The sequence below is a fragment of the Cariama cristata genome, unplaced genomic scaffold, assembly GCF_000690535.1.
Source record: "Cariama cristata isolate BGI_N322 unplaced genomic scaffold, ASM69053v1 scaffold21399, whole genome shotgun sequence".
Taxonomy (NCBI): Eukaryota; Metazoa; Chordata; class Aves; order Cariamiformes; family Cariamidae; genus Cariama; species Cariama cristata.
Window position 1 is genome coordinate 37,500 of NW_009636612.1, and position 24,598 is coordinate 62,097.

Genomic DNA, 24,598 nt, shown 5'->3' on the forward strand with positions numbered 1-24,598 from the left:
TTCCCTTTTTTTTTTTTTCTTTTTCCCCTTTTCTAAATCAACAACAGTTTTAGGAGGGCAGGGGGATTATGACGCACTGACTGATACTCCAGCAGCAGACTACTTCCAGCCTACCACTCCATGCACCCTGGTTTTTCCTTTCCCTCCCATACAAATTTAAAATGTTACCAGCCACAGGAAAATCAATTGACTCTTTTCATCCTGTTTTGAAAGACAGAGAAAACTGGTTAAAACAGGTTTCCCTCTGTTTGTCAATTTAATATTCTGGTCCTGTTCGTCCTGGGCAACTCTACACTGATGAAGTCTGATTAGGTATCACTGTCTCTTTGGGGAAGACTTTGTCTTCTAGGCCATTTTCTTTTGGCAGGGGATGCTGCCATCATGCAGCGCTGAGCACATCAGAGCTGAACAACCAACCATTTATTTTTTTTCTTCTAGCAGAAAACTTCCTTCCCATGCCCAACCTCAAGAAAAACCAAGCATTAAAAGATGAGACAAGGGGATCTCTGGCTGCTTGACCTTGGCAGAGCAACCACAGGCAGCGCCTTGTCACATTCCCATTTCAAGGGACCCAGCCCAGCCCAGGGAAGATGCACTGGCAAGGGGTTTGTCCGGGAGCTGTGTCCCATCTGGAGGGGCATCCCCCTCCTCCTGCCTCTCCCCAGGGTCATTCGGTGCAGGCCAGCATGGGCTAAGCCCGTGACTACTGCTTTCATGGGCCATATTGCCCTCCCCATCAGCAACTACAAATCTTTCCTCGAGAGTGAGACTCGTTTTAACCCCAAGGCCAGTCCCACCAAGGACATGGAGCAGATAACAGAGAGAGTGCTCAAGCCTTGTTCTTCACCTGGAAGTGGAGAGAAGTCACCGCCATGGAGAAATACAGTCCAGAAGAGGACTAACGAGGTCTTCCAGCACAGTGACTTCTCCTTTTGACAAGCGGCATCTCGCACAAGTGAGGTGGCTGTGCCTGAGCTCACCGGGCACACAGCCGGCACGAACAGTCAGCAGAACAAAAAAAAAAAAAGTCTCAGCAGCTTTCACTCTCCCGAAGGTGCGTGTTAAGTATGCGGGCGAGACGGAGGGAAACGTTTCGCTTCAGGGAACACAAAAGTGCAAAACTCAGGACACTTTTTTGTGTAAAAACTTACATAATTTATTGAATTGATCCAAACCAATTACCTATTTGGCCTGAATACCACTGCTAAGTCTGCGAGCAAACCAAAGGCAAATTGTGGGAGCAGGAAGTATATTCCCAATGAGAGAAATCAGAATAAAAACCAAGATGGACTTACAGTTCTTCCTTTTTCTTTAAAATTACATATGGATGCATCATTAATAGGGAGCAAGAATAGACCTTCATGTTTAAATTATATTTGAAGTTTCCAGTAACTGCAGAAAAGCAATCACAGAGGCAAAGGCCCGAGATGGCTAAAGCCCCTCTAACGTTGCTCTGGGGAAGGTGTCTCCCTACCGCCTACAGAAGTGCCACATTCAAATGAAGGAGGCACAGCTGCCAGGAATACATGTTTTAGCCTCTGGGCTGCTTTCAGCACCTCGTTTGCATTTTCAAATCTGCACATGAACAGAAACTACAGAATCTCATTTACAAGAAAACCCAGGAACCGATGGAGGCAGAGCCACCGCGTCGCCTTCTTCGGATTACAGATCTGAGTGGGCGAGGGCAAACCGAGAGCCTCTCCCCAGAAGCAATGAGCACCATTAGGTGCAATTCCTCTGAGTTGCTCCAAGCCACCATGGGCCGCACTATCATCTGCCATCGGGATGTATGCAACTCCCAATAAAGGAGGTAACAAATCCCACTGAGGGAGCAGAGGACAGTTGCCATACCATGCATATTCATAACATCGCCAGTTAAGCGATCCATCTGAAACATCTGGTCAAAACATGGCTATTCAATAGGAACATATCCAAAAACATAACGGCGCAGCATCTAATCTCAATACACAGAGCCGTGCCACACTTTGGTATATAGCTGTCACCTAATTCCTTCTGAACCAGGTGCTTTACCCACTGTGTAGACTGCCTGCGGCAGACTTTTATGCATGAACTAGCATGAACAACAAAACAGTTCTTGACAAAATTCGCCCTCGGATAGGAGGACACAAAAGCTAGAGAAGCTTGCAAATCTATTTTGTTCTCTCAAAGGAATGTGACAGACCCAGGGACCTTGTGCTAAAGTGTATATGCTGACAACACTGGGACACAACCCCTCATGACATCGCATTGATTTGAATTGAACCTCCTGCCATCTCGGGACTCTGGATTCTCAGCACCTGCTGTCAGCCCCAAACCTCCTCTCTCGCTCAGAGCCCTCCCCAAGACACAGTCCCCTGTTAAGCGGCAACATGGCACACATACAAGACCCCTTCCCAAAAGGTATTACAAAAGGAAAGCGAGCCGACTTGGGATATTTTGCCACATTGGTTGCCTGCCATCTGGCTCTACTTTCCAAAGTCGATCATCTGGATGCATAAACTGTCCCCAGGGTTTGGACGTGACTCTTTCTCCTTGGGAAGCCAACCAAGATTTTTGGTTTACACCCCACGAGTGCTCTGCTAGCTGCGCAGGTGGTGAATGGCTTGAGAACATCATCCAGAAACAACCTTTCCCTGATGAAGTGGTAAGGCGGTGATATTCATATTGTGACTTTTGCTGCCCCAAACAGACCAGGGGAGTCAGTTTGGGTATTAGCACCAAATCCCCAGCAGCTTGTCGACTTCATATGCCAGTAGGTGTTCTCTTTTTCCATCTTCCAGTTCCCACCAGGTCCGCCATAAATAAAAGCACAATTTACCGACAGTTCTCAGCCAGCACGGTGACAGCACCGTTCCCTCCACGGACAGGCTAACCTTTTGTGGATGAACAAACTTAAAAGTACATACTTGGGTCTTCTTTAATATCCCATTCAATTCTTTAATGGTCTTTGTTTATTTCCTTCTCTGAAACCGAGACATTTAATTGTGCTGAGGAAGTTGGTCAATAGTTACAGCATTTCATTAATACCAGTTACAATGCCATAAACATACCCACATAGGCAATTACTGCTCTATAGAATTAGGTCAGAGATACTTTTGCATCCCCATCGGTCACTTACCTCTGACACTGCAGCAACTGAGGGATAACCTACTTAAACCGGAGGTCAAGGGGAGAAATAGGCTTCTAATATTAAACAACCATATCTTCATAAAACTTTGTTTTATAACAAAATATCTTATTAAACACAACTTTTCCTATGCGTATGTATGTATATATCATACAGAAGTGTTGGCTTAAGAGTTCTGCTATAAGGCAGCAAATGCCTTTCACTGCCCAAATGGAAAATACATCTTCAGTAAAGCTCTAGCTTATAAAAGCATCATCTTATGTTACACTACCGCCATCTCCCCGCTCTTTTGTTTTATGGGTACCACGTGCCGCGGCCTCTACGCTACCTATGGCAAGTCATGCTCCGTTTCCTATTGCTCATCTCAACGGGGCCAGGAGACTGACATTTTTGGCAGGGGGATGAGGCACAAATTATTAACTTGTCTTAAATTCTCCCTTTTTTTTAATCATTACTCTGGATGCAGAACTACTCCCCTCTGAATGGTCCCCACATCCTGAACCTGAAGACTATGAGACAATACTTTGTCCCCTCCCCATCCTACCCCACCCCACGAACTAGGTAAAATATGAAGAGAAACACACAACTCCAAGAATATAAAAGGAGCTTGGTGATGTGGACAAAAGCATCATGGGAAAGAAAGTGCATGTGGGGATAAGGGAGCATTTCAAAATTAAGGTCAGAAGTTCCTGTGTAACTAGAGCCCTCACTGCACAGCTTCAAAAACTTCTATGCAGCTGCTTATAACTAGGTAATTTGAAAAGTCTTCCACTAGTCAGGGACAGAGGAATAAGGGAGGACACAAGAAAGCAAAACAAGAGATATAAAGGAAGGACGATTCCATTGCACAAGAAAAGGAATCTGCTGTGCAGTAGAAAACAGGGGCTAATTTAAGCAGCAGCACGTGATGCCTATGAGGTGTGTGTGTGGGGAAGCCAATATAGATAGTGAAAACCCGCTTTACAATAAATGTGAATCTAGTTGCTTTGTTACTCATCTTCTAGAAACGGATCTGAGCCAACACGTTGTCCTAGGTCGGACCCTAAGCAGGGACCCTACAGCCAGGGGCCCCCAGGGAAAGTGCCAGGTTTCATTTCTGGTGCAACTGCAACAAACACAAACTCTTACTCTCTCCCAGGAGAGCAATTTTAGCCATTCCACTTTCAGTACAAACTGATACAAGGTTAAGTGCATACTGGAGGATCTCTTCAGCATCGCGGGGATGAATCACGGCCAACGGGGGAATCTGCTCTTCAACCCCCTTTTGACCTGTTACTCTAAAAGCCCTTCCAACGCAACGCCCATCCACTGCCTTCCAAAATTCACTTTGCAACGCACACAGCAAGGGTCCCTTTGCCTCCAGGCTGCCAGTGCTACACGTTGCAGACACTGTGTGAGATGAGTACAGAAATCAAAACTTTTTATCCCCAAAAACCAGAACAGGAAAAAAAAATATAGAGCGTGCGTTTTGAAAATAAATTGTTTCTTTCTAATAAGGTCTCCTTCTTTCCCCCATTTTGTGCACTCATACAAACCAAACCAATGGAATTAAGTGGATGCACTAAGTACCTGAGCTCTGAATCAAGCGGAATACTGTTTTAGATATTTTCAGTGAACTCGAGCGCAACAAAAGGTTGAGACAGCACCCAGTTGCAAAAAAATACTCCAGCAAGCTCGAGCCACAGTCAGATAGCTAGGCCAAAGGGTGCTCTGGTGAAGCCAAAACCCCAGAAATTTAGAAAAAGAAACAAAAAGGTCAAATTCTGCACCGAGCTGTCTTCTCCCTTATGGATCCTAGCATTCTTTAGCTTGAACAACTGACCATTCATGCCAAGTCACGAGTATACCGGAGCATCGAAGAAAACATCAAGGTATTGCACACACTGAAACACACGCACTGAAGTCAATTGTCACCTCAAGGTCACCTGCAGTGGATGGCAGGCATGGTTCTCAGATCAGGGCACTTCCTCCGGGCTACAAAATTACCTGCTACAGAAACGCAACCAAACCTCAACCAACCGACCGAAATAAAAACCTTGCAAAAACTCCTTAATGCATGTGTGTGGGTGTGTGGGGGCATGTGTGTGCACATGCGTGCACTCACAAGGTCAAAAGAGGCTATTTCATTCTGGGCTCCACATAAATTTTATCTCCATCCCGAATGCCGTAAGAATGCAGTGCTCGCGAGCTGTATTTCAACTCCTCGGGACCAAAAGGAGCTTCCTGGTCCAAGTAGAAGAGCAGCATGTTGCTTGTTGACAACTGCACTACAGTTTTTAAGTGCTTCTTCAATTCTGCCACAGTCTGATCGAGACGGATTGACATCTCTTCCACCTTATCCTGAAAGTGAACCTCCACCTTCACGCTGCTCTGTGGCCGAAGATCCACAACTGCCAAGGGCTCCAGCTTCCCGTACTTCGTGACCAACTCGTGATACCTGAAAAATTAAACAAGTCCAGAGTCACGGTACAGCTGGTCATAGAGCCAATGCACGTTTCACAAGTCAGTTCCTGTTTCACATTATGATATTACCCCACTTTAGCTGCCACTTTATCCAAGGATGCCACGAGGTTGCAAAGTACAAATGAGTATCTGCATGGAGAGTATAGTGACAGGATGACAAGAGGGTAAGCGCAGATTCCAAGGCACAATTCATTTAAAGCCCCGACTCTGACGAGAGCTAAAACCAGAATCCAGACAGCAATGAGTTGTCCTCATCCTTCATATCAGTGACTAGCTGGCATATGGCTCTTCCAAAGCAGCTCGCAGTTTAAACAACATTTTGCTCAAGGTGGGAAGGATGGATGAGGCTCTCATGAGCCAAGAATATTGCCAAACCAGCATTCAAAGCCTGTAAGTGCATGCCTCTCTCCATACAATTCTCCCTCCCAGCAGCGACTAAAGGAAAACCCCAGTTTTCTTCTCCATTTGCCACCAAATCTCTCACACTTTGGGGAGCTGAATGTTCCTCACATGAGAAAACATTCACCCCAATTCAAGTCTGATGACCTGAAGAGACATCCATTAGGAATAAATCTGGATGGTACGAGTTCTGTTTTCTCCCCTGCCAGCATGACACTTCACAGACCACACAGTGTTTCTCAGGCAAGGTGCTGAAAAGGAGAAAATAAAACCCCAGAAAGCCCATCTACTCCAGTCACTTTGTCTCACAGTCTGCAAGCTACACCACGGCACCGACATGAACCCAAGTGTGCCTCTGATTAGGGAGGAGGGTATCTAGCTGAGGAAGGTCAAGTTATCACTGACCTGAGATGTTCCAGTTGACTGGTCTCAAAACAGCTTCCTGAACAAAACTGAACAGCAAAGCTCTCTACTGGGCTCCTGCGATTTCAGAAATCCCAACTGTGGCTGCAGTGGAATTTGGAAGAAAGAGAAGATGCTACACTTGCAAGACTCTATTCCTCCTGTTCCAGTGAAAACACTTCACTAAAGAGTGCCAGAACCAAGCTAGTACTCACACAAAGAACACGGCCCTCAGTCCAGATTCCCAGTATCTGTGGCTTCATGGCCTGACCAATTTTCAGACATTCCAGAGGCCAGCGAGGTCCCAAATAATATGCTCCACTGAACATGGGATCACCGAGATCACCGAATCAAGGTCAGCTGCCGCACAGTTTGGAAGCTGACAACAAATGGGGGACTTCTTGCCAATGGATCCTTCACACCTACTCTAAAACAACATGGGAATTTTACTAGCAAAACCACACACTCCATCGACACTTTCTCCTTGGAGCCAAGTTGTCCGACTGCCCTTCACAAGGTCCATCCTGGGGAGTCATTCCCTGTAACGGAAAGCCCATCTCACTCTCCTGCCACCTTCAGCGGGTATCACTCCGATCAGGCAAGGCTGCATCTTCCCTGCCTGGCTGGGAAAGAGGCAAAACAGCAACACAAAATACAATGCGATTGAAGTTACAAAGACTGAGAGTTGCTGAGAAAAGGTAACATTTCAGAGGCCCTCCACTATGTGCCGTACAGAAAGGTCTTTTTGTTCCCCATGCGAGTCTGAGCTGAATGTGATCGGTGCTGTGTCACAGCCCCTGTTGAGAAATGATGGGACCTGGCAGGCTGGGTGTCCCCAGGTAGTCCTGCTGTATGCAGGAATGTTCCTGGAGAACAGCAGACCCTCTGTCTGCTGGGAAATGAGGTATGGGCCACAACGCACTAGGATTTCCCCAGTCTCATGGACAAAACAAGCCTTCACCAGGGCAGAGCGTCCAAAGGCAGGCCAGTGCCCTGCTCTCACAAGTCACCTGGGTGACAGAATCAGGCCTACTTATTTGGAAAAGCCATCAGTGCTGAGAGGAGACAACACGCTCCCCATATTTTACTCACTAGGCTACCACCTGCAGTAAGAGTGAGCGAGCGCTAGCCAACGAGTCACTTATGGGGACAATTTCTTTGCAGCACAGTTTCCACTGCAGACCAGCAACAATTTCTCATGTGCTGACCAGAAATTCTGCCACAATTCATGCGTTAACGGAAACTGCAGTGAACAGGGCTGATGGTGGGAAGAATATAGAGGGGGACAAATTTCAAGCAAGCTGAGAGAGAGAAGTACCATGAGTGGGTTAAGATTACGCAAACACGTGCTGTAAATATGCAGAGGGTCAGGCAATGTTATCTTAAATTTTCTCATTTTGACGAAAGGCAGAACAAGCTTCACAGCCTGCTCCTTGTATGCTAGCTGCAGCCTGCAAAGAAATTTAGGAGTCTGAATGACTGGCTTCCCTCAAATCAATAAGGACAAAGGCACACTGCTCATATGGTTCTTTTGTACCCCGATAATAGGCACCCTGGAGACTTTTATAATCACTCCTTGCAGCCTGGCAGACGCTGGCTGCCAGAGCAGAGGATGCTGAAGAACTAAGCCTGGCTAAGTGTCTCTGATACTCTGCAGATAAACAGAGGACTAGACAAGCAGAGGACTCATTAAAGACCCACTGGCACAAAGACGTCACTCAAGAAGACACCAAATATTGGATTGTACGCTCAGTGCTCCTTTCTAACCCACGACATCCAGAGAGAGAAATCATTCTTTCCATTTCCCTCCCTTTCCGATCCCTTCCAGCTGTAGCCCATGAAGACATGCAATGCAAGCAGGGGGGTTTGCCATGAGAGAATGTGCTGTTCACTTATCGCACGCTACACCTCGATGGTCTTGAGGGGGGCTGCTTACACTCCTAAGTTTTCCCAAGTCTGTCTTTCTTCCTCCGCTTGAGGCAGCACTGCAATGCAGATGCTGTACCCCCAGCAACAACATGCGTGTGTCCTGATTAGATTCTAATTACCAACCACCTTTGGAGAGACCACACCAGATTTAGAAGCAAAGAAGAGGAAGCTTTAGCAACAAACACACACAAAATCCCTCTGCAAATAATGCCAGGTTTCCCTTCCTACATGCATTGCTGCGTATGGGTCCAGGAACTGAAACCTAGCCCTTGACACTAGGGACACTCTCAGCCATCTGCAGCCTCATTAGAAATTAGTCTGTAGTGGCACACAACTCCTCTAGAACAGAACAATCCTCTTCAGCAGCTGCATAAGTCTCTTGGAAACGCTGCACAGATGAAGGGATTCAGACAAAGAGATCATTGACCATGATAAGGGCAGTAACAGTGTTTAAAGGTTAAGAAATCGGAAGGGGAGGTAATTCTCCTGTATCTTACCAAAATAGCATAAAGCTAGCAGGGTCAAGCTCAGCCCAGCTTTTTTGGATGGGTGAGATATTAGCAATTTCTTACATAAGCTCCCACCTGTAAACTGACCCCAGTTTTGTGTACTACTGTGTAACGACATGGGTGCACACAGCCTGTTCCCAAAGTCCATGTCCTATCAGCAGCATCATGCATGTCTAAAGCTATACCCCACTGCGTCCTTTGCAACAATATATGGGTCCTGGACATGCAAGGCACCTATCACCACAATACCCAAAGACATAAGTCCAGCAGGAAAAGATTCAGAGCCTGTCAGCTATTTATTTACCTCCCACCTTGTGTGCAAACCCTTCCTCCTAAGCTCAGGCCAGAACACCCATTCTACTAGGATCAAAGGGCTACCTGCACCTTAGTTCCCCTCCCAGCCTGCAACCAAATACACCACTTTCAGCACGAAGGCTTGCCTTGCCTTCTACTGGCTGGTTTTCCAGGTCAGCCTGAGCCCTGTTCGTCAAAGGGCAGGACTGCGTTGCAGCTGTTGGGCTCAGCTACCCTGCGATGCTCCCCTTCTAGAGCCACAAACACAGAGACATGAAACAGTTTTCTCAGAAATAAAATATTATGGGAAAATAATCCATTTTGGGAGCAGCACCATGAGCTCGCAGTCCCCGTCTCCCCTTCCCTTCCCTCTCTCCTGCATTCTCCGCCTCTGCTGCTATCCCCTCCAATATTTCTTTCAATTTTTCTGCTTCAAGGGCTTCTAAAATTACAAGCCAGGACTTGTCCTCAGAAAAAGGCACAAGAGGGATCACCAGCTGTCTTGCCTCCCTGACTACGTTAGTACCCTTTACCTCTGAACTGACCCCAGTATGCCTTTAACAAATACTGTAATCGCCGGACCTGTTAGTATTCATACAAAACACCATGTCCTCATTCCCCATTCCAGCCTTCCCATGCCCTTACTGTACTGGCAGGTCACATTCATAGTGCTTTCGAAAAACAACAGACATTTCATCTAAGAGTCAAGCTGGAAGAAACACTGATTAACCAATGTAAACACCAACCAGATTCTGTTCGCACCTTTATCATTCGTACCAGGCCATATCTTTGACCTTCTCTACCTCAGTTTGTCCCTACCTCCGTCTGTCCCCCTGGACACACACACACACACACTCTTGTTCTACTCCCTTTCTGTAAAGAAAGGGCTACGAAGTTTTGTTGTCTGAAAAGCGCATGAGGGTTCTAGGGCAAAAGGCACATAAATGCAGCGGCTTGATGCTCCACGATCCTTCCTCAGCCCATTAAGAAGCAGTAAGTAGATGCTGGCACAGAGAAGATACCGACTGAACAGCATCTGTCAAAGTTCATTAGTTTACCAAGATTAACGGATCATTGGGCATACTTTTTTGGCAAAGAAAAGCCATCAGACTTGCGATCTGCGGGCCTGAAAGTGAGGGGACAGCTTCCCATTGCCAGTCACATTCCACACACCAGATGGTCAAGAGAATTAGACACCCCAGCCTGGCACCAGAGAGCACTATCTGTACTGGCTTTTGGGGACTCCCAAACACAGGTGGATCATGAAGCTAGCAATCGGGGAGGCCAGGAAGCAATGAAGATCATGAACTGAACAGTCATGTTGTTTAATGGCACTTGACGCGGACACTTTAAGACCAAATTTCACTCAGAAGTGATTCTACAAGTCATCAGACAACACTCCAATATAACGACATTAACTAAAACAGATTGAGGAAGGCAAGACAGGAGGAAGGCGAGGGATGTTTTTTTCATGGAACAGTTAGCCTGGATGTCCCATATAACATCATCTGTTCTGTCATCTTTCCTTCTACCTCGCCGCCATTCTGGCCCTGCTCTCCATTCCACGACAACAAATTCATACCTGAATGGGACTTCCTCCTCTGGGAACTCCATGTAATATCGGATGAAGAATCGCTCCGAGTCCTCTCGTTCCCCATCAGCAACGATGCTTCCGTTGAGCTTGACAATAGATGGCAATCTGCATACAGACACCAAGAAATACAGTCAGCAAGAAGACAAGCCCAGGCAGAGTGACTGACAAGACAGTCACCATCAAAAGCTACGTGCCACAATACTAACACCAGGAGAATCCTGACAGGTAGCTTATGCCCCGGTCCCTTTGAGAGATAGGGCAAGTTCCATGCAGTTTCTCCAAGCACATTCAAAACTAAGCATTTTCATTTCGCCACGTATATGCATCATGTGCACAGGCGTGTATGAGACTCAAAAAATTCTCTGAGAAGTAGAGAAGTTAGACTTAACGTTTCCACTACTCCCACTTCCCCACACAACAAAAAAAGGCTCAGATCTTTCTGGGCAGTGAATTCATACAAAACCCCATCTCCTAACAGCCTCTTCCTCCAATTACCCACTCCCAGTCATTCATTGCGATGTAACAATTCTGCTGAGCAGAATAAACAAGCAGACCTGGCTATTAGCAGCTTCCTGCGTTCCTCAGTGGTGTAGGACTGCAGCAAAGGGATTCCTAGCAATTTCACTTCCTCGAGCTTGGGAAAAGAATTTAACTTGTCAATGTCTTCCCAGCAATGTAGACCTGCTTGGAAGAAAAGACTTGCTTCAACACAGATAATATATCATGTATCCAAGATAATCAGACATAGCCAAAGAACATATGTGACAGGCAAGCGTCAGCTGCTGCTGCTTTGAAAAGTAGGCTTTTTGCTCATGATGCGCTGCAAAAAATCTCCTTCATTTGCTGACAAGATAGAGTAGTTTAAATTCTCTCGTGCTGTTTTGTAAGTCTACAAGGATGATCTCCATGGCTGATCAGGGAGCTTAGTTTTTTATGGACCATTCAGTCTTTGCTCTCACTGCCGAGGGCTGACTAGCATCAGTTATGACGGCTGCATCTATAGGGGATGCTGCCTTAATTAGTATTAAACTCATCAGGACTTCTGACATTCTAGGCATCACTAAATAGCCAGCAAATGGCTTTACCTCGCACACGCGACCACCTTGGGTCCCATTTCCGCTCACGACCCAATGGTAAAACAGTCCCAGAAGCCATCCAGCCATTTAACAAAAAATGCTTTAACTCGATTTCAGCCCTCTCAAGACCTGATATTTGGGATAACAAGGCAACAGGATTGAGGATTGAGCAACAATACAGCCCTGATTACGTCACGACATCGACACTACTTGTCTTCGCTTCCCTTTGCTGCAACTGCATGTAAGTTTACCGCAATGCTTTTCCGATGACTGTTCCAGAAGCTTACACTGGCAATGTCATTTAGTAAACTGGTTTCTCCAAACAACATTCAACAGCTTCACCCGCACAGTACAGAAAATGTGAAAAACCAGAAAAACTATTGGTTCAAACAAAATCAGAGGTCTCATTTGAGCTAAGCCTGTCAGGAAATGCCAAGTTCAAACCCAAACTGTGCATCACAACCACAACGCAGAAGGGGCTCTTTTCAGAGCAGAAACAAAACTCCTGTAAGTATCACAGCACTGTGCGTGAGGCAGGCAGAGAGAGCTTCCTTCCCCCATAGTGCTCAAAACACCTCTGCCAAGGTCACCTATGCCTAAAGCTGCCCTCAGGGTATCAGTACCAGCCAGTTACAGACAAATTGAGTAGAACTCTTCCACCTGATCTCTGGGGTACAGCGTCACCAAAGAGTGCCTGATAACCTCTCTGAATCACACCGCTCTGAAAGGGCCAAAAAGTTCTCGTAGCTGGGAGAAAGCTAGTGCAGAGAGACAACCACCTCTGAAGGAGAAAGTGCTGTCAGCCATGGCATCCGCCTTGGCAGGAAAATCAGTTCATCCCCTCGTGACCCCATTGCACTATAACTTCACTAAAAACCATTACCTTTAGCTCACCCCTGATCTCCACTAAGCTAAAAGAGCCTGCAAAAAGAGGTGCCGGTTTGGAGTCTTCACATGACAGAATTTTGGAGTGCAGCAGCTTTCCCTAAAAAAACAAAATGTTTAACATGCTCCTTGGGATTTCTATTTGACTTTCAGCTCCCAAAACATCAGAATGCAATACAGATTCCAGAGTTCTTAAATACCTAGCATCAAAATTGCGAAACTACTTACCACAGGAGCACTTGCTCCTCAGTGAGACAGTGCTTTCAAATCCAGCTTAACAGGCTTTTCTTCTAGTTAGCTTTAAGCTTTTATTATAGGGATTCCTTGATGCTTACATTGCAGAGCATGTTAATAAAGTACCTTCTACCTTGGCTAACACTTAACTATTGCTTGCACAGCATATAAAGCTGTAAAGAACAAAAGATCATGATGCATTAAGTACTCCTGCAGAAGAACTTCTGGTGTACGTGTCATCTCACAAACACATCACAGCCCTCACGAGCTGCCCTGCAGCTCCCTCTCTCTGAGCATGGGATGCCCTTCCCAATATGCCAAATGCTTATTCTCTTTCTGGAGCATTGGCTGAAAATTCTCTCAGGCTGAAGTGTAAAAGCAGCCTTGAGCATAACTTGTGGTGAGTTTCTAATAACTGAGCACAGACGACAGACAGCTTTTGCTGGTGAATGCTCGGCTCTTACGTGCCACATACCTACATCTACGCTCATTTTACCCCATATAAAACGAGGAATAAAAGGCAAATGGGATTCTTTCATGTCCTCCACTGCGAGGCATTTATTTGTCCTTCTGCAGCCAGGAGCACCTGAGGCAGAGACGGGAAACAGAAGGAAACTGCTAATGTAAAAACCTTTGCCAGCTCATTTTGAATAACTGCCGGTCCACACTACTCTGACTTATCTTTTACAAAACAACTAGCTACCAAAAGCAGCACAGGTAAAGCCCACAGAAACAGGCAAGTTGATTTCTTGCCTGTTTTCCTCTCCTAATGTGACATTCTTCAGGTCAGTGCACTTCAGTACATCTGCTTGCATGACCCTACATTAGCACCATTAGGAAATCAGACTTCAACATGATAGGTCAGTTGGGACTACATCTTATCAACAGCTTTTCAATTCCACCAAGAAGCCAGAACAGATTGGGACAAAGGTCACTGGGCATTTTCGTCTCTGCTACAGCAAAAGAACTATCCCAAAGGTTTAGGCTCTTGCTCAGCGCTTCTGCCTTCACCTGCCTCCTCTCATACTTTGCAGGAAGCAATACTGACTGCAGGCTACTTGCTGCTAACACAGGCCTAAGAAGCAACCACATTGAGGCCAAAGTTTCAAAGAGCACAAAGCAAGTGTGTTTTTCACCTATTCAGGAGGAGAGACTCCAATCGGCTGCTGTCACTTATGCTGAGAACAAAAAACACACTGCTTCCAGGCTCTCACCTGACTTGTGCAAATTGATGGATCGCAGGTTGGGGAACAGCCTTGCTAGGGAATCTTCTGACTCTTCAATGGTTGTGAGGTTGTTGTTAGCCAGAATAAGTGTGTCCAGTGATGGAAACATAATTCCCAATTTTCGAATTTCAGTCCAGTCTTGAAGATTATTGTCAGTTATGTGGAGTAATTTGAGAGACTGACAGCAAACTGGAGAACAAGACACTGTTTCATAGTCATTAAGGCACAGGAAGAGCTCCTCCAAGCTGCACAGGGGAAGAAAGAGCATGTCATCATCTCAACATACCTTGAGAAATGGTTACTCTCTTGGGCAAAGGGACATGCATATGTGACCTTAACATGACTTTCTGTAATGGCTCCTATGTGATTTGAAACCTTGGTGCAGAGAAGACCTTTGAGCACTCCAAATGGAATGTTTTGACTATGGTTCTGCTCCCATCCATAAACTTCCTCCACAGATGAAAAACACCTCTAAGCGTTCCCCTAGCATCCACGTATTAATTGTGTAACTGATTGCTCAAGGTGGTGTTCCACATTTGTGCACAACAAGCCATCAACCCAACTCCAATGCTGATTGGTACCTGCTCTCAGTGCTAACCACTTATTTTAAAAAAGGTGTTTTTATACAACACAGATGATGCTTTTTTCCCCCACATCACTGCTTCTGCCAAAGACTCCCATTAAAGAAAGAACAAGTCCCACTAAGTTTTCAGACAACTAAACTAGCTCTCCTAATCCCAAGAAAACATACACTGGCCACGCAGGATACACTGCTGTCATCATCTCTGCTTACAAAGCCATACGAAGAAGAATGTGTTATCAAAATGAAGCCACCAAGGACATTTGCAGAGGCAGAATGCCACTGCCAAGGTGGACTCTGGCCAAGTCACAGAAATCAATACTTTTGCACAGAAAAGTGAGATGAAATATTACTTGACAAGTGGCCAGGCCCTCAGACTTACATCCCATTCAAAAGCAATTAGTACAGGTATGCACTGCACCATTCATTCTGCAGTGACTCAGAGGAAAGCGTGTCACCTCCTACATTGTCAGGGTGATTATCCATCTCTGGTATTCAGATTTGGACAAGAAGCCCCGGGCTTTGCAGTGCCACACAAGTTCAGCTTTTAAAACAATCTAAAGCATTCACCTGGCTAGTTCCCAAGCTCCCAAAGAAAAAAATTCCCTTCTTCTCTACCGATCGTGTTTGCATCCTCACACCCCTCTCATCCCTCACCATGGGATTTGATAAGCCAGTCTTGTCCTGCATGCACCGAGCACCCCTTTCTAAGACCAACTCCCCATGCTTACTCTGGTAATTCCTGCAGGATTGTGTGGACTGTTTCCCAGGAAGCTTTGCTGTTGTTGAGCACAAGTTTGCGAACACCAGCGAAAGACCCAGCACACCTTCTCTCTAAAACGGACAAACTGAGAGGGTTGGAACTCAAGTTTAGAAACTCCAAGTGGGGAACGTTGGACACAATTTTACTGACCTAAGTGGGGAGGGAAAAAAAAAAGAGAAAGAAAGAAATGTGTATCAGGTAGTAATCGGACCTCATGCAATAATATCCCATCTCCTAAAAGTGGGCCCTTCAGAATCACCACAAGCCAAAGAAATGATATGGGCAAAAAATAAGGCTTCTGGATAACTACCTGTAATTCATACTCCAGCTATTCACTGATCTAGATTGATTGGTTAATTGCTCATTCACCTCAACAGTTCATTTAATTACAATCTCTGAGCAGTTTGATAAGAGAAATCCAGTCTCTTGGGAGAAGTCATAAAATCCACCTCAACACCAAGCTTAAGTAGCAGCCCGTTACAGGAGCTACCATGCCATACCCCTCTTTTAGCAGGGAGGCAATGGGCATGTCTCCTGAGCTTATGGCCAACACTGATCATTTGCTCAGCTTTCCATTGCTCCCCACTAGCCACAGACCTTGCCATTTTGCCCAATGTAAAAGACAGAAAGAAGCTCACTGTACACATACAATGAATTTCTTATTCAATTCCATTACTCTGAAAAGAGCAGCTTTCTTACAATCAATCCAAACGTTAGGTAACTCTGCTTGAGGCTACTTTCTCTTTTTTATGCGTACAGATGTGCACCTGAGGGCAAAGTAGCAGAGAGGTAAGGAAGAAAGATCAAGAAAGATAAAGAAGATAAACTGTACAGCTCTGGAGTGCAGGATACATAACAGATTGTGCGATTGGGGTAGGTGCTGACCTAGACACTGCTAATACACAGAAAGATATGGGAACAGGTTATTTACATGATCAATCTGTAGTTATCTAATAATGACTAAGTGAACAGAACAGCCAGGCAGTATCAATTTGTAAAGAACACATCATGTCAATCTAATTTTCCTCTTCAACTGGGTAATTGATTCAGTAGGAAGTAGTACAAGGGAATGACAGCTTCTGACACCATCCGCACACCAGTTGCACAGGCAAACTGGGGACTTACAGTGCCCAGAATAGCACTGTAAGTTAAGAGTTCCATACCAAGGTAGCAGATATACCAAGGGAGTGTTCTAGCAGAATATTACTTGTTATGTTTTAACGACCAGAACAATTGAACGCTATGCATTTTCTTAATCTGCGGGTGATACTAAGGTGGGAAAGGCTGCCATCACACTGCAGTTCAAGACTAGAGGCCAAAGCAAAGCCATCTGAAACCTGTAAGAGGGCAAATCAGTTCAAGAACAGTTAAAGTACTAACATCCGAGGAACAGCACATTCATCCAGAAAATAATTATGAGTCAGAGAACACCTGGTTAGAGAGCTCCACTCCACAAAGTGATTGGGATAGGAGGAGACGGGGGAGAGCATGACATACACTGGCCAATAACAGGGCCTAGTTGCTAGCAAAGGTCAACTGTCTCACTCGGAGGTTGAATTCAAGCGTTGCATATGTGATGCTGGAGGTAATTAGTCTGACTCACTTTGCACCTCATCTTAAGCGATGCTATGTTTCGGGCGCTATGCCTTAGGAATGAAGTAGACAAACTGGAATGACATCAGAGCAACGAAAACAACATAGGATTTAGAAAAAATGGCTTACTATGAACGATTGGAAGAACTGGATTTTTTCAGTATTATACTAAAATAGGAAAAGGAGACATGAAAGCTCTTCTTCATGGGTATAAAAGGCTGTCGTATAAGGAACAGCAATGAATGCTTTTTCGTGCCTGCTGAGAACAGGGCAGGGAGCAATTGGCTTAAATTGCAGCATGGGAGACTTAAGTTACATAGTTTAGACTATGAGGTTATTAGCTAAGCATGGGAATAGGCTACCCAGGGATCTGGAATCCCCATTACTGGCAGTTTTTAAAGAGCTGGGTAGATATTTATCTGTTGCGGATGGGCTATGAAAACTTAATCTTGTCTCGGAGGAAGAGGCCAAAGTAGACAGAAAGCCTTTCCTTTCCTGCTTTACTGCAGCTCATGCAAAAGCCAGCAAATTGCACTGCTCAGGGTAGCCTAAACAGACTGAACAAATAGCAAGGTGCAAGGCATACAGCTTGCGAGTGACAAGCATATATGCAGCTCTCCCAGCTGCTTACCAGATGCGAGGTCAGCCCCGCTGAGAGTAAGAGGCAGAACAGGGAGCGGAGAGGCAGCACCTCATTACTGTGGCAGAGGGCCTTTTGGGGTCAGAATAAAACAAGTCAGGAGACACCGTCCCAGTTCTCAGCAGATAGGCCTTCAGTACAAAACCATCTTCCCTGGCTCTAATCTCAACAGACAAGCCTAAGATCTCTCTCCCACCTGCTGAGCTAATACCTTCTAGGCTAACAAGGAAACTACAGGAACAGGGAAACCTATCCCACTTCTGACTTTGCGACCCCCGTACTACAGCTGGGACATTTCTGCAAACACCGCATTCACTACCTGTTTAAAGCCACAGGAGTTTGATGCAACAGAAACATATGACAATTTTTATGTTGCACATCCTGTTCTTTTCCATGTATTTCCAATGATAAACACTAACATAAAAGCAGAGCATAAGTCAGTGAGGAACTGTTAACAACACTTGAACAGATTGTGATTGTTTTAGTCGTATTACATTGCATTTATCTAGCATATTTCATCCAAGCACTTCAGAGGATTTTACAATAGCATTTAGCACTAATTAATGAGGCCTCAGAAATACCCTTTGAGGTAAATGCTATTAAACCTGTTCTGCAGATAGGGAAACAAAAGTGGAGAGAGAATAAATACCTTGCCCAGCAGCACAGAATCGGTGGCAAAGCTGGGAGTCAACTGCCATTACTCGGACCTCCTCAGTTCTTACTCTGTTAAAAACTGCACTGCTCATTAACCTCTTGATGTTAGAAATGCCAGTTCCGGTGCTTTGCACGATAAAAAAAAATATACATTTGTCACCCACAGGCCAAGATGGTAAGTCACGAGGCAAATGGAGTGAAGTGCCCGAATGGATTAAATTCAACACGTTTATTGCTCAGTTGTTGTCAAAGTAAATAAGCATCAGCTCCAAAGAGAGAAAGAAGCCACAAAAAATGGAAATCTCTCTCCTTTAAATGAACAAAGTACTCTTATAACCTGCAATGAGTTTGCAGTCACAGTAATAGCCATCAAAGTTATTCAGAAAAATGCGCATGTAACCATTTTACCTCATGCCAGTCTTCCAGTTTATTATCAGAAAGATCCAGCTCAGACACATGAGCACAGAAGGCGGCAATTTCATTCTCATCCCCTGCACAGGTTATGCCACAGCTGTTCAGTACTAGCACACTCGGAAGGTTGAGGCGATCTGAACCAGGGAAAACAGAAAAGATGCCCTCTGGTCAGCATTGCATTACTTAGTTACAGAAGGTAAAAACAAGCACAAACAAACATGACATTCAGCAAAAGAAAAGATCTACCAGTAATTTCACAATTTACACATATTTAAGGATCTCAGGATAAACATGGATTTTATGACTAGTGACCGACATCAATCAAGAAATCTTCTGGTGTCTAAACATGAAGTACCACTCAGTATCAGTGCTCTTCAGTTACTACATGCATTTCTGTCCACATTGCAGTGGGGACAGGCCAGTCCTTTGTAGTTCACAGTATGTCTCATATCAGTTCTTGCCAGAACTTATGCTCTTCCCAGGCATCTGCTACTGTAGACAGGATACAGGACTATGTGGACAGTCAGTTGCATGGAGTCAGACTCCCTTATCCTCCTGTACTTAGCCCACTTTGGGCTAGTAACAGCAAGGATATATTTACCTATTTCTTTTCTAAGCTTTCTCTTTTCAACAATGTAGGACGTTTAGCATTCTTACATCCTGGAAAAACTTAGGTTTCTACTCTGCCTTTTACGTTTCTGCTTCAGTTTTGCTCTAGTTCCTTCTCATGCAGGTAAACAGTCTCGCAGCTATTTCACAGACAAGGACTTGGATCTCAATCACAGCCTGATTTGCTAAGGCCAAAACATGACAAAGTTAAAGCTGTGGATTTGTAACAGGAAACCACTTCAACACAAGAAATCCACATTTAGGCAAGGCAAGCCATCAGTCTTACGCTCTTTCAGATACAATACAGCTCTCCCACCTCTGTAGAGTATCAACATCTGTTAAAATTTAAGAACAAGCTTTTTCCCAAAAAGGTGCCCCTTTTTTTTTTCCCCTCTCCTTAATACTTGACAGTTACATGACTAGAAAGGGATTCTAGCAGCAGACAATTATCTGGAGTGATCTTTAAGTTTCTTGGTTCATTAGCATTTGGCTTCTTTAAAGAACAGTGTTGTACTTTGGGAATTATTCATGACATACTCATAAGTCATGTCTCGGTCACATTTTAAGACTTACAAATGTGCCCTCTTTTCAGCATCCAAACAGCTCAGGTAAGTGTGTGCTTGCACACAGGAGAGAAAGCATTGACTGAATATTCCATCAGGCCAATTTTCTGTTCATGTTAATTTTGAGTGACATGAGGTATGTTTTATCCTCAACTGAACTCAAGCCCTTTTTTTTCCTCTGTCAAACTCAGTTACTGTAAACTTCATCCAGCTGATTTCCATGGCTATTTTCCCCTTTGGGGCAGGCTATGATACAAATTGACCTGACGGAAATTTAAACAACTCTTACAGATCAAGATGGGCAAGAGGTTACACAAAGAAGGGGCAGTTCTGGTGCGATAAATGTGAATCTCAGGCTCATCTGTACAAACCAAGAATGAAACACTAACATCAGAGGCAAGACTAAAGGGTGTCAAACGGATCCAGTTCAAAGAGCAGGAAATAGTGACACAGATTCTGCAGCCTAGGGGGCTCAAGGACATACATGAGCACGTAGACCAACCTTGAATTTAGATCAAGTGTTATGTATTTGTTAAGCCATCTCTGCCAAAATACCTGTTGTTGCAGCCAATAATAAAATAGTTAGTATGGCTAGTCTGAAGAAAACAAGCTCGAGGGACTGCTGAACTCTCAAAACTCAGCACTGCACAGGGCCTTATTTCCATCTTTCATTGACAGGATTCTGATTCTGTTATGCGGTAGGGAAACTTACGTGCTTTTCACAGCAACCGGTTCAGTCACTAGATCAACTTTCTGTCTTTGTTGGATTCGTGTCTCTCAGCTCTTCAGTAAGAAACACATTATAATACATCGTGATGTTTCTTTTTCTGGTCAATTCAGGGCGATGCTTCTTTCAGCATAAGCAAGAACAACCAAGAAATTGATCCCACCTAGAAACCCACAGATGCTCACAAAGATCAGAAACCTACCTTTCATAGGTGAACCCTGTGGAGTTGCTGGGACATGCACCCCCATACCAGGTCCACGACGATATGGGAAGTTCTCAGGGCTGTATTTCTCACAAAGAACTTGCATGAAACTCCTTCCGCTGGGCTGGTCCATGCTCCCTTGTTGGACTTCTAGGTAATGCAGAAAAAAACAGAGCATATAAAAAGTCAGCAACTAATAATCACCTCCAGTAGTGGTCCTTCCTTGGGAACACAGGACAGAAAGTGATCGGACAGGTCACAGGTTTTACTTCTGAACTACAGATTAGTCTAACAGGTCATATTTCAAATTCAAGATTACAGTAAAACATTATCTGAAAAGAAACCAAAACCAAACAGAGGGCCCAAGCTACACAAACATGCTTTTAATCATACCATTACAGGACAAGTACAAGACTTGTCGCATATGCTCTTATAAGACAGTTCCTAGTATGTCCCAGGCTGCAAAAGGTGACTTCTGTACGTCACAAGAGAACTATGAGATATTCACAGATATTCTCAAACACATTTCCAGGGCAGCAAGGAGGGGAAAGAGCAAAGAGTTGTTTATGAATAAGAGATTGCTCAAATAGGTGTTTTCATCCTGTAACTTCCCTTTTCTCTAACTCAGTACTTTCAGTCAAGATCAGCTATTTGGATGGGGAAAAAAGAAAAGGAAAAAGAAAAAGGATCCACAACTTCCTAACTGTTTATAAAGAAATACTATGCAAAGCAGATTATGGTTTGTTTTTGCAAAATCAGGCCAATGCTGTAAACAGAACGGAACTCAACACCCTCTGATAGCAAGACTTCCATCAGTTGACCCACTGGGTGTCGTGGAAATACTCGAGCTTGATAGTAAGCTTACTCAGGATATCTCAGGGCTCTGACCTTCACTGCCAGCACTGGCTCATTCAAAGCAAGCTTTGGCCTCAAAAGGACCATCATCATTTCTCCTCTGACACCTGCAAAGAACTACAGTTCTTCCATCCTGCTTGCAATTAAGAATGGGCTTCTAATTAGAATACAACTGCTGTATCACGAAACACTCTTGAACACATATGAGCACATCATTTGGCCAGTCCAAAGAGCAAGTTTTGCCAATTCAATTTTGCAGCTGCTTAATGTATCTGGAAGACAAACATGCCCTTCGTATCTATGCATGTCACAGAACAGGAAAAAGGACTTGCCATATTGCAGGTTGCTGATCGGCCTAGAAAGATACCGAGTGTCAGCTGGAAGTATATTTGGCACAAAGATACGGTGAGGGTCGGCATTCTGCTGTCCCCTAGGTGGAACTAAGCTTATCTGTCCTACTTTACTACTTGGCATTTTATGGTTTTCTGTATAATAAAGCCAAGCTTGACATACACACAAAGAAAGAGAACCATGTTGTTCCTAGGTTTCACAGAGGTCTTGTAGTAATAAATCAGGGCCTGCTACCTGTCATGGACATGGAGGAGAGCGTCACATCCACCCATTCTAACAACACAAGGCGCAAATTTGCAGGAATCATCTGCAGATTTCCTGCAGCGTACAATGAGTCACGGAGTAGTGTTTTCATTAAGTACTGCATAATTACACTTCTAGTACACTAGCAAAACCCAGCTCACACAGATACGTACATTCGGCACGTAAATCTGCACCTCCAGGACTCCTGCTGGAAATCCGTACTTTTGAGTTCCTAGTGGGACCCCACATACGTTGAAAGCAATGTTGTTAACTAACGTTGAATTAAAGTTTCTACCTGCTGCCATAAACTTTCCTTTAAATTTATTACAAGCAAGGATAGAAACAAAATCCTGAACAAAATTGATTTAACTAAGGTGCAGGTTCTCTTTGCTGAGAATTACCTGTTTAACAACCTCTATGTTACTCCTTCATGAACAGACTAAAACACCTCTACCACAAAAACACCTCTACCACAAAGGACTTCAGCAAGAAGCAAGTTGACTAAAGCCTGTTATAATTTTTATACTATGTATAAAGTTTACATGTCACAAATAGGGACTTAAAGGATTGGTTTTACTTAAAAAAAAAAACCACACAAAAAACCAAAAACAAACAAACAAACAAAAACAGAAAAAGTTTTCTGCCCTCAACAACTTTGTTGATTCATATCTCAAACTTAACTTCATGTCACTAGTCTATCTAGAGTCAACACAGAAATCCTCAAATTGAAGTTTGGGTTAGGAACAAGGTATTTAATTTTATGCCAAAACATTCCGCATGCTACAGGAACAATGTGCATTGACAGCCAAGGCTTTAGGCTGAAAGGCCTCATTCCAGAGTGGTTTGGGAGCTCAGTACCGTAGGACAGACAGATATTGCCAGTTCAGACCTCCTAGTCTGGAAATTCTGGAACTCCCCCATGCATAAAGCTTTCTGTCCTTCATGTTGCTTTTCTATCAACTGCATTCCTCTTTATCCACTAAGCAAACATCAGCAGGAGATTCCACACGAGAAAGTGACCTTAACATCATGCTAGAGGCAAAAAACTGTCTTTCCAGATACAGTATGAGAGCAATCCAGAACTGAAAGAAAACCTTAATGACATTTACATTCAACAACTTTGAATCACAAACATTTTCTTTCTCAGGCTTTACTTTTGCATCCCAATGTCAATGCCAGATGACAAAAATGTCAGGGAGCGGGCAGTCACCTTTTCCACTTCCCTTCTTGTCAGATTTCACATTCACTGTAATCACCTGTCACACATGTGGCTTCTCTGACTCACCACAGTTGCTCGAGTGCAAGGATTATAACAGAATATGCAAAGAAAGCATGACACATTTCAAGTGAATGTTGTCTGTACAAGGGCAGGACAGGATGATTTGCAAGGTGTGCATTTCTGAGTGTTTTCCTACTGACGGCACAAGGAACGATTCATATCCTAAAATAACTTTGGGTTTTCTAAATGACAGCATGGATTGCAAAAGATGTGCTCAGTCTTTGAAAGATGTCAACAAATAGTCTTTGTTGTCTATATTTAAACGCCCTGCTGGAAGGCTGTGGCCCCAGCAACATACAACATGGCAAGTGTCTGCAAAGAAGAGGATGACCCCGACTTGAGATCCCAGGGAAACCCAGCAGGCTGCTGCAGCTGATGAGTGAAGTGTAAGGAGGATAGCAGAAATGACTTGAAAAATATTTCTGTCCCCATACTATAAGCCTAGGAGGAGGATAAGAGACCCTTCAGGAGAATTACATCATTAATGACATTCTAACTAATTCCAGTACCACTCAAACACCTTCAGAGCAGCTCCTAATGAGTCACACACCAAAGGCATTTTGACATGTTTGCGTACACAAAAAACAAAGCGTAAGGAATAGATGCAACAGAACAAACATCTGCCTAAAAAAAGTTGGTATGTCCTTCTCTTAAGAGATGATTCAGGGAAATTATTTTTGAAGTGATCTCGAGAGACAGATAAAACGAATACTTTCCGGGTAGACAGACTGACCCTCTGGGCCACCAGCGCAAGCTACCCAAGCATGCCAGATGCTGTCAGGGACTTCATCAAAGCCAGCATAACTATTTCCTCACCCGCCAGAGGAGCACGCTTCTGGAAGCGGCCAACGCTAATGGCAGGGACTGTGGCAAGGAGATCAGAAGCCGCACAAGAGACACCAGGCATATCACCTGACGTGCGTCTGGCCTGGACCCTGACATTATGCTACTGAACCAGCAATCCCCTCAGGGGCTGCTGGAGGGACC

At 44.5% G+C, this 24,598-nt stretch overlaps 1 protein-coding gene across 1 annotated transcript; it reads right to left on the minus strand.

The window, feature by feature from the left end:
* Positions 1-4,956: 4,956 nt before the first annotated feature.
* Positions 4,957-21,016, minus strand: TBCEL (tubulin folding cofactor E-like). The gene is made up of 7 exons (XM_009707982.1): positions 20,884-21,016; positions 18,777-18,916; positions 15,450-15,631; positions 14,127-14,383; positions 11,272-11,398; positions 10,706-10,822; positions 4,957-5,564 (listed from the first exon to the last, which is right to left on the minus strand). The coding sequence occupies exons 1-7, from the start codon at positions 21,014-21,016 to the stop codon at positions 5,246-5,248; spliced, it is 1,275 nt and encodes a 424-aa protein (XP_009706284.1). The 3' UTR covers positions 4,957-5,245.
* Between the last annotated feature and the right edge of the window lie 3,582 nt (positions 21,017-24,598).

What these genes read in the sequence shown, in the direction of transcription:
- TBCEL (XM_009707982.1), bottom strand. Translation starts at nt 21,016, where the DNA reads ATGGACCAGCCCAGCGGAAGGAGTTTCATGCAAGTTCTTTGTGAGAAA. An exon ending in AGGAAGCTGCTAATAGCCAG is followed by an intron (nt 10,823 to 11,271) that starts GTCTGCTTGTTT and finishes GTCTGTATGCAG; the next exon opens with ATTGCCATCTATTGTCAAGC. An exon ending in GAGGAGGAAGTCCCATTCAG is followed by an intron (nt 5,565 to 10,705) that starts GTATGAATTTGT and finishes TTAATTTTTCAG; the next exon opens with GTATCACGAGTTGGTCACGA.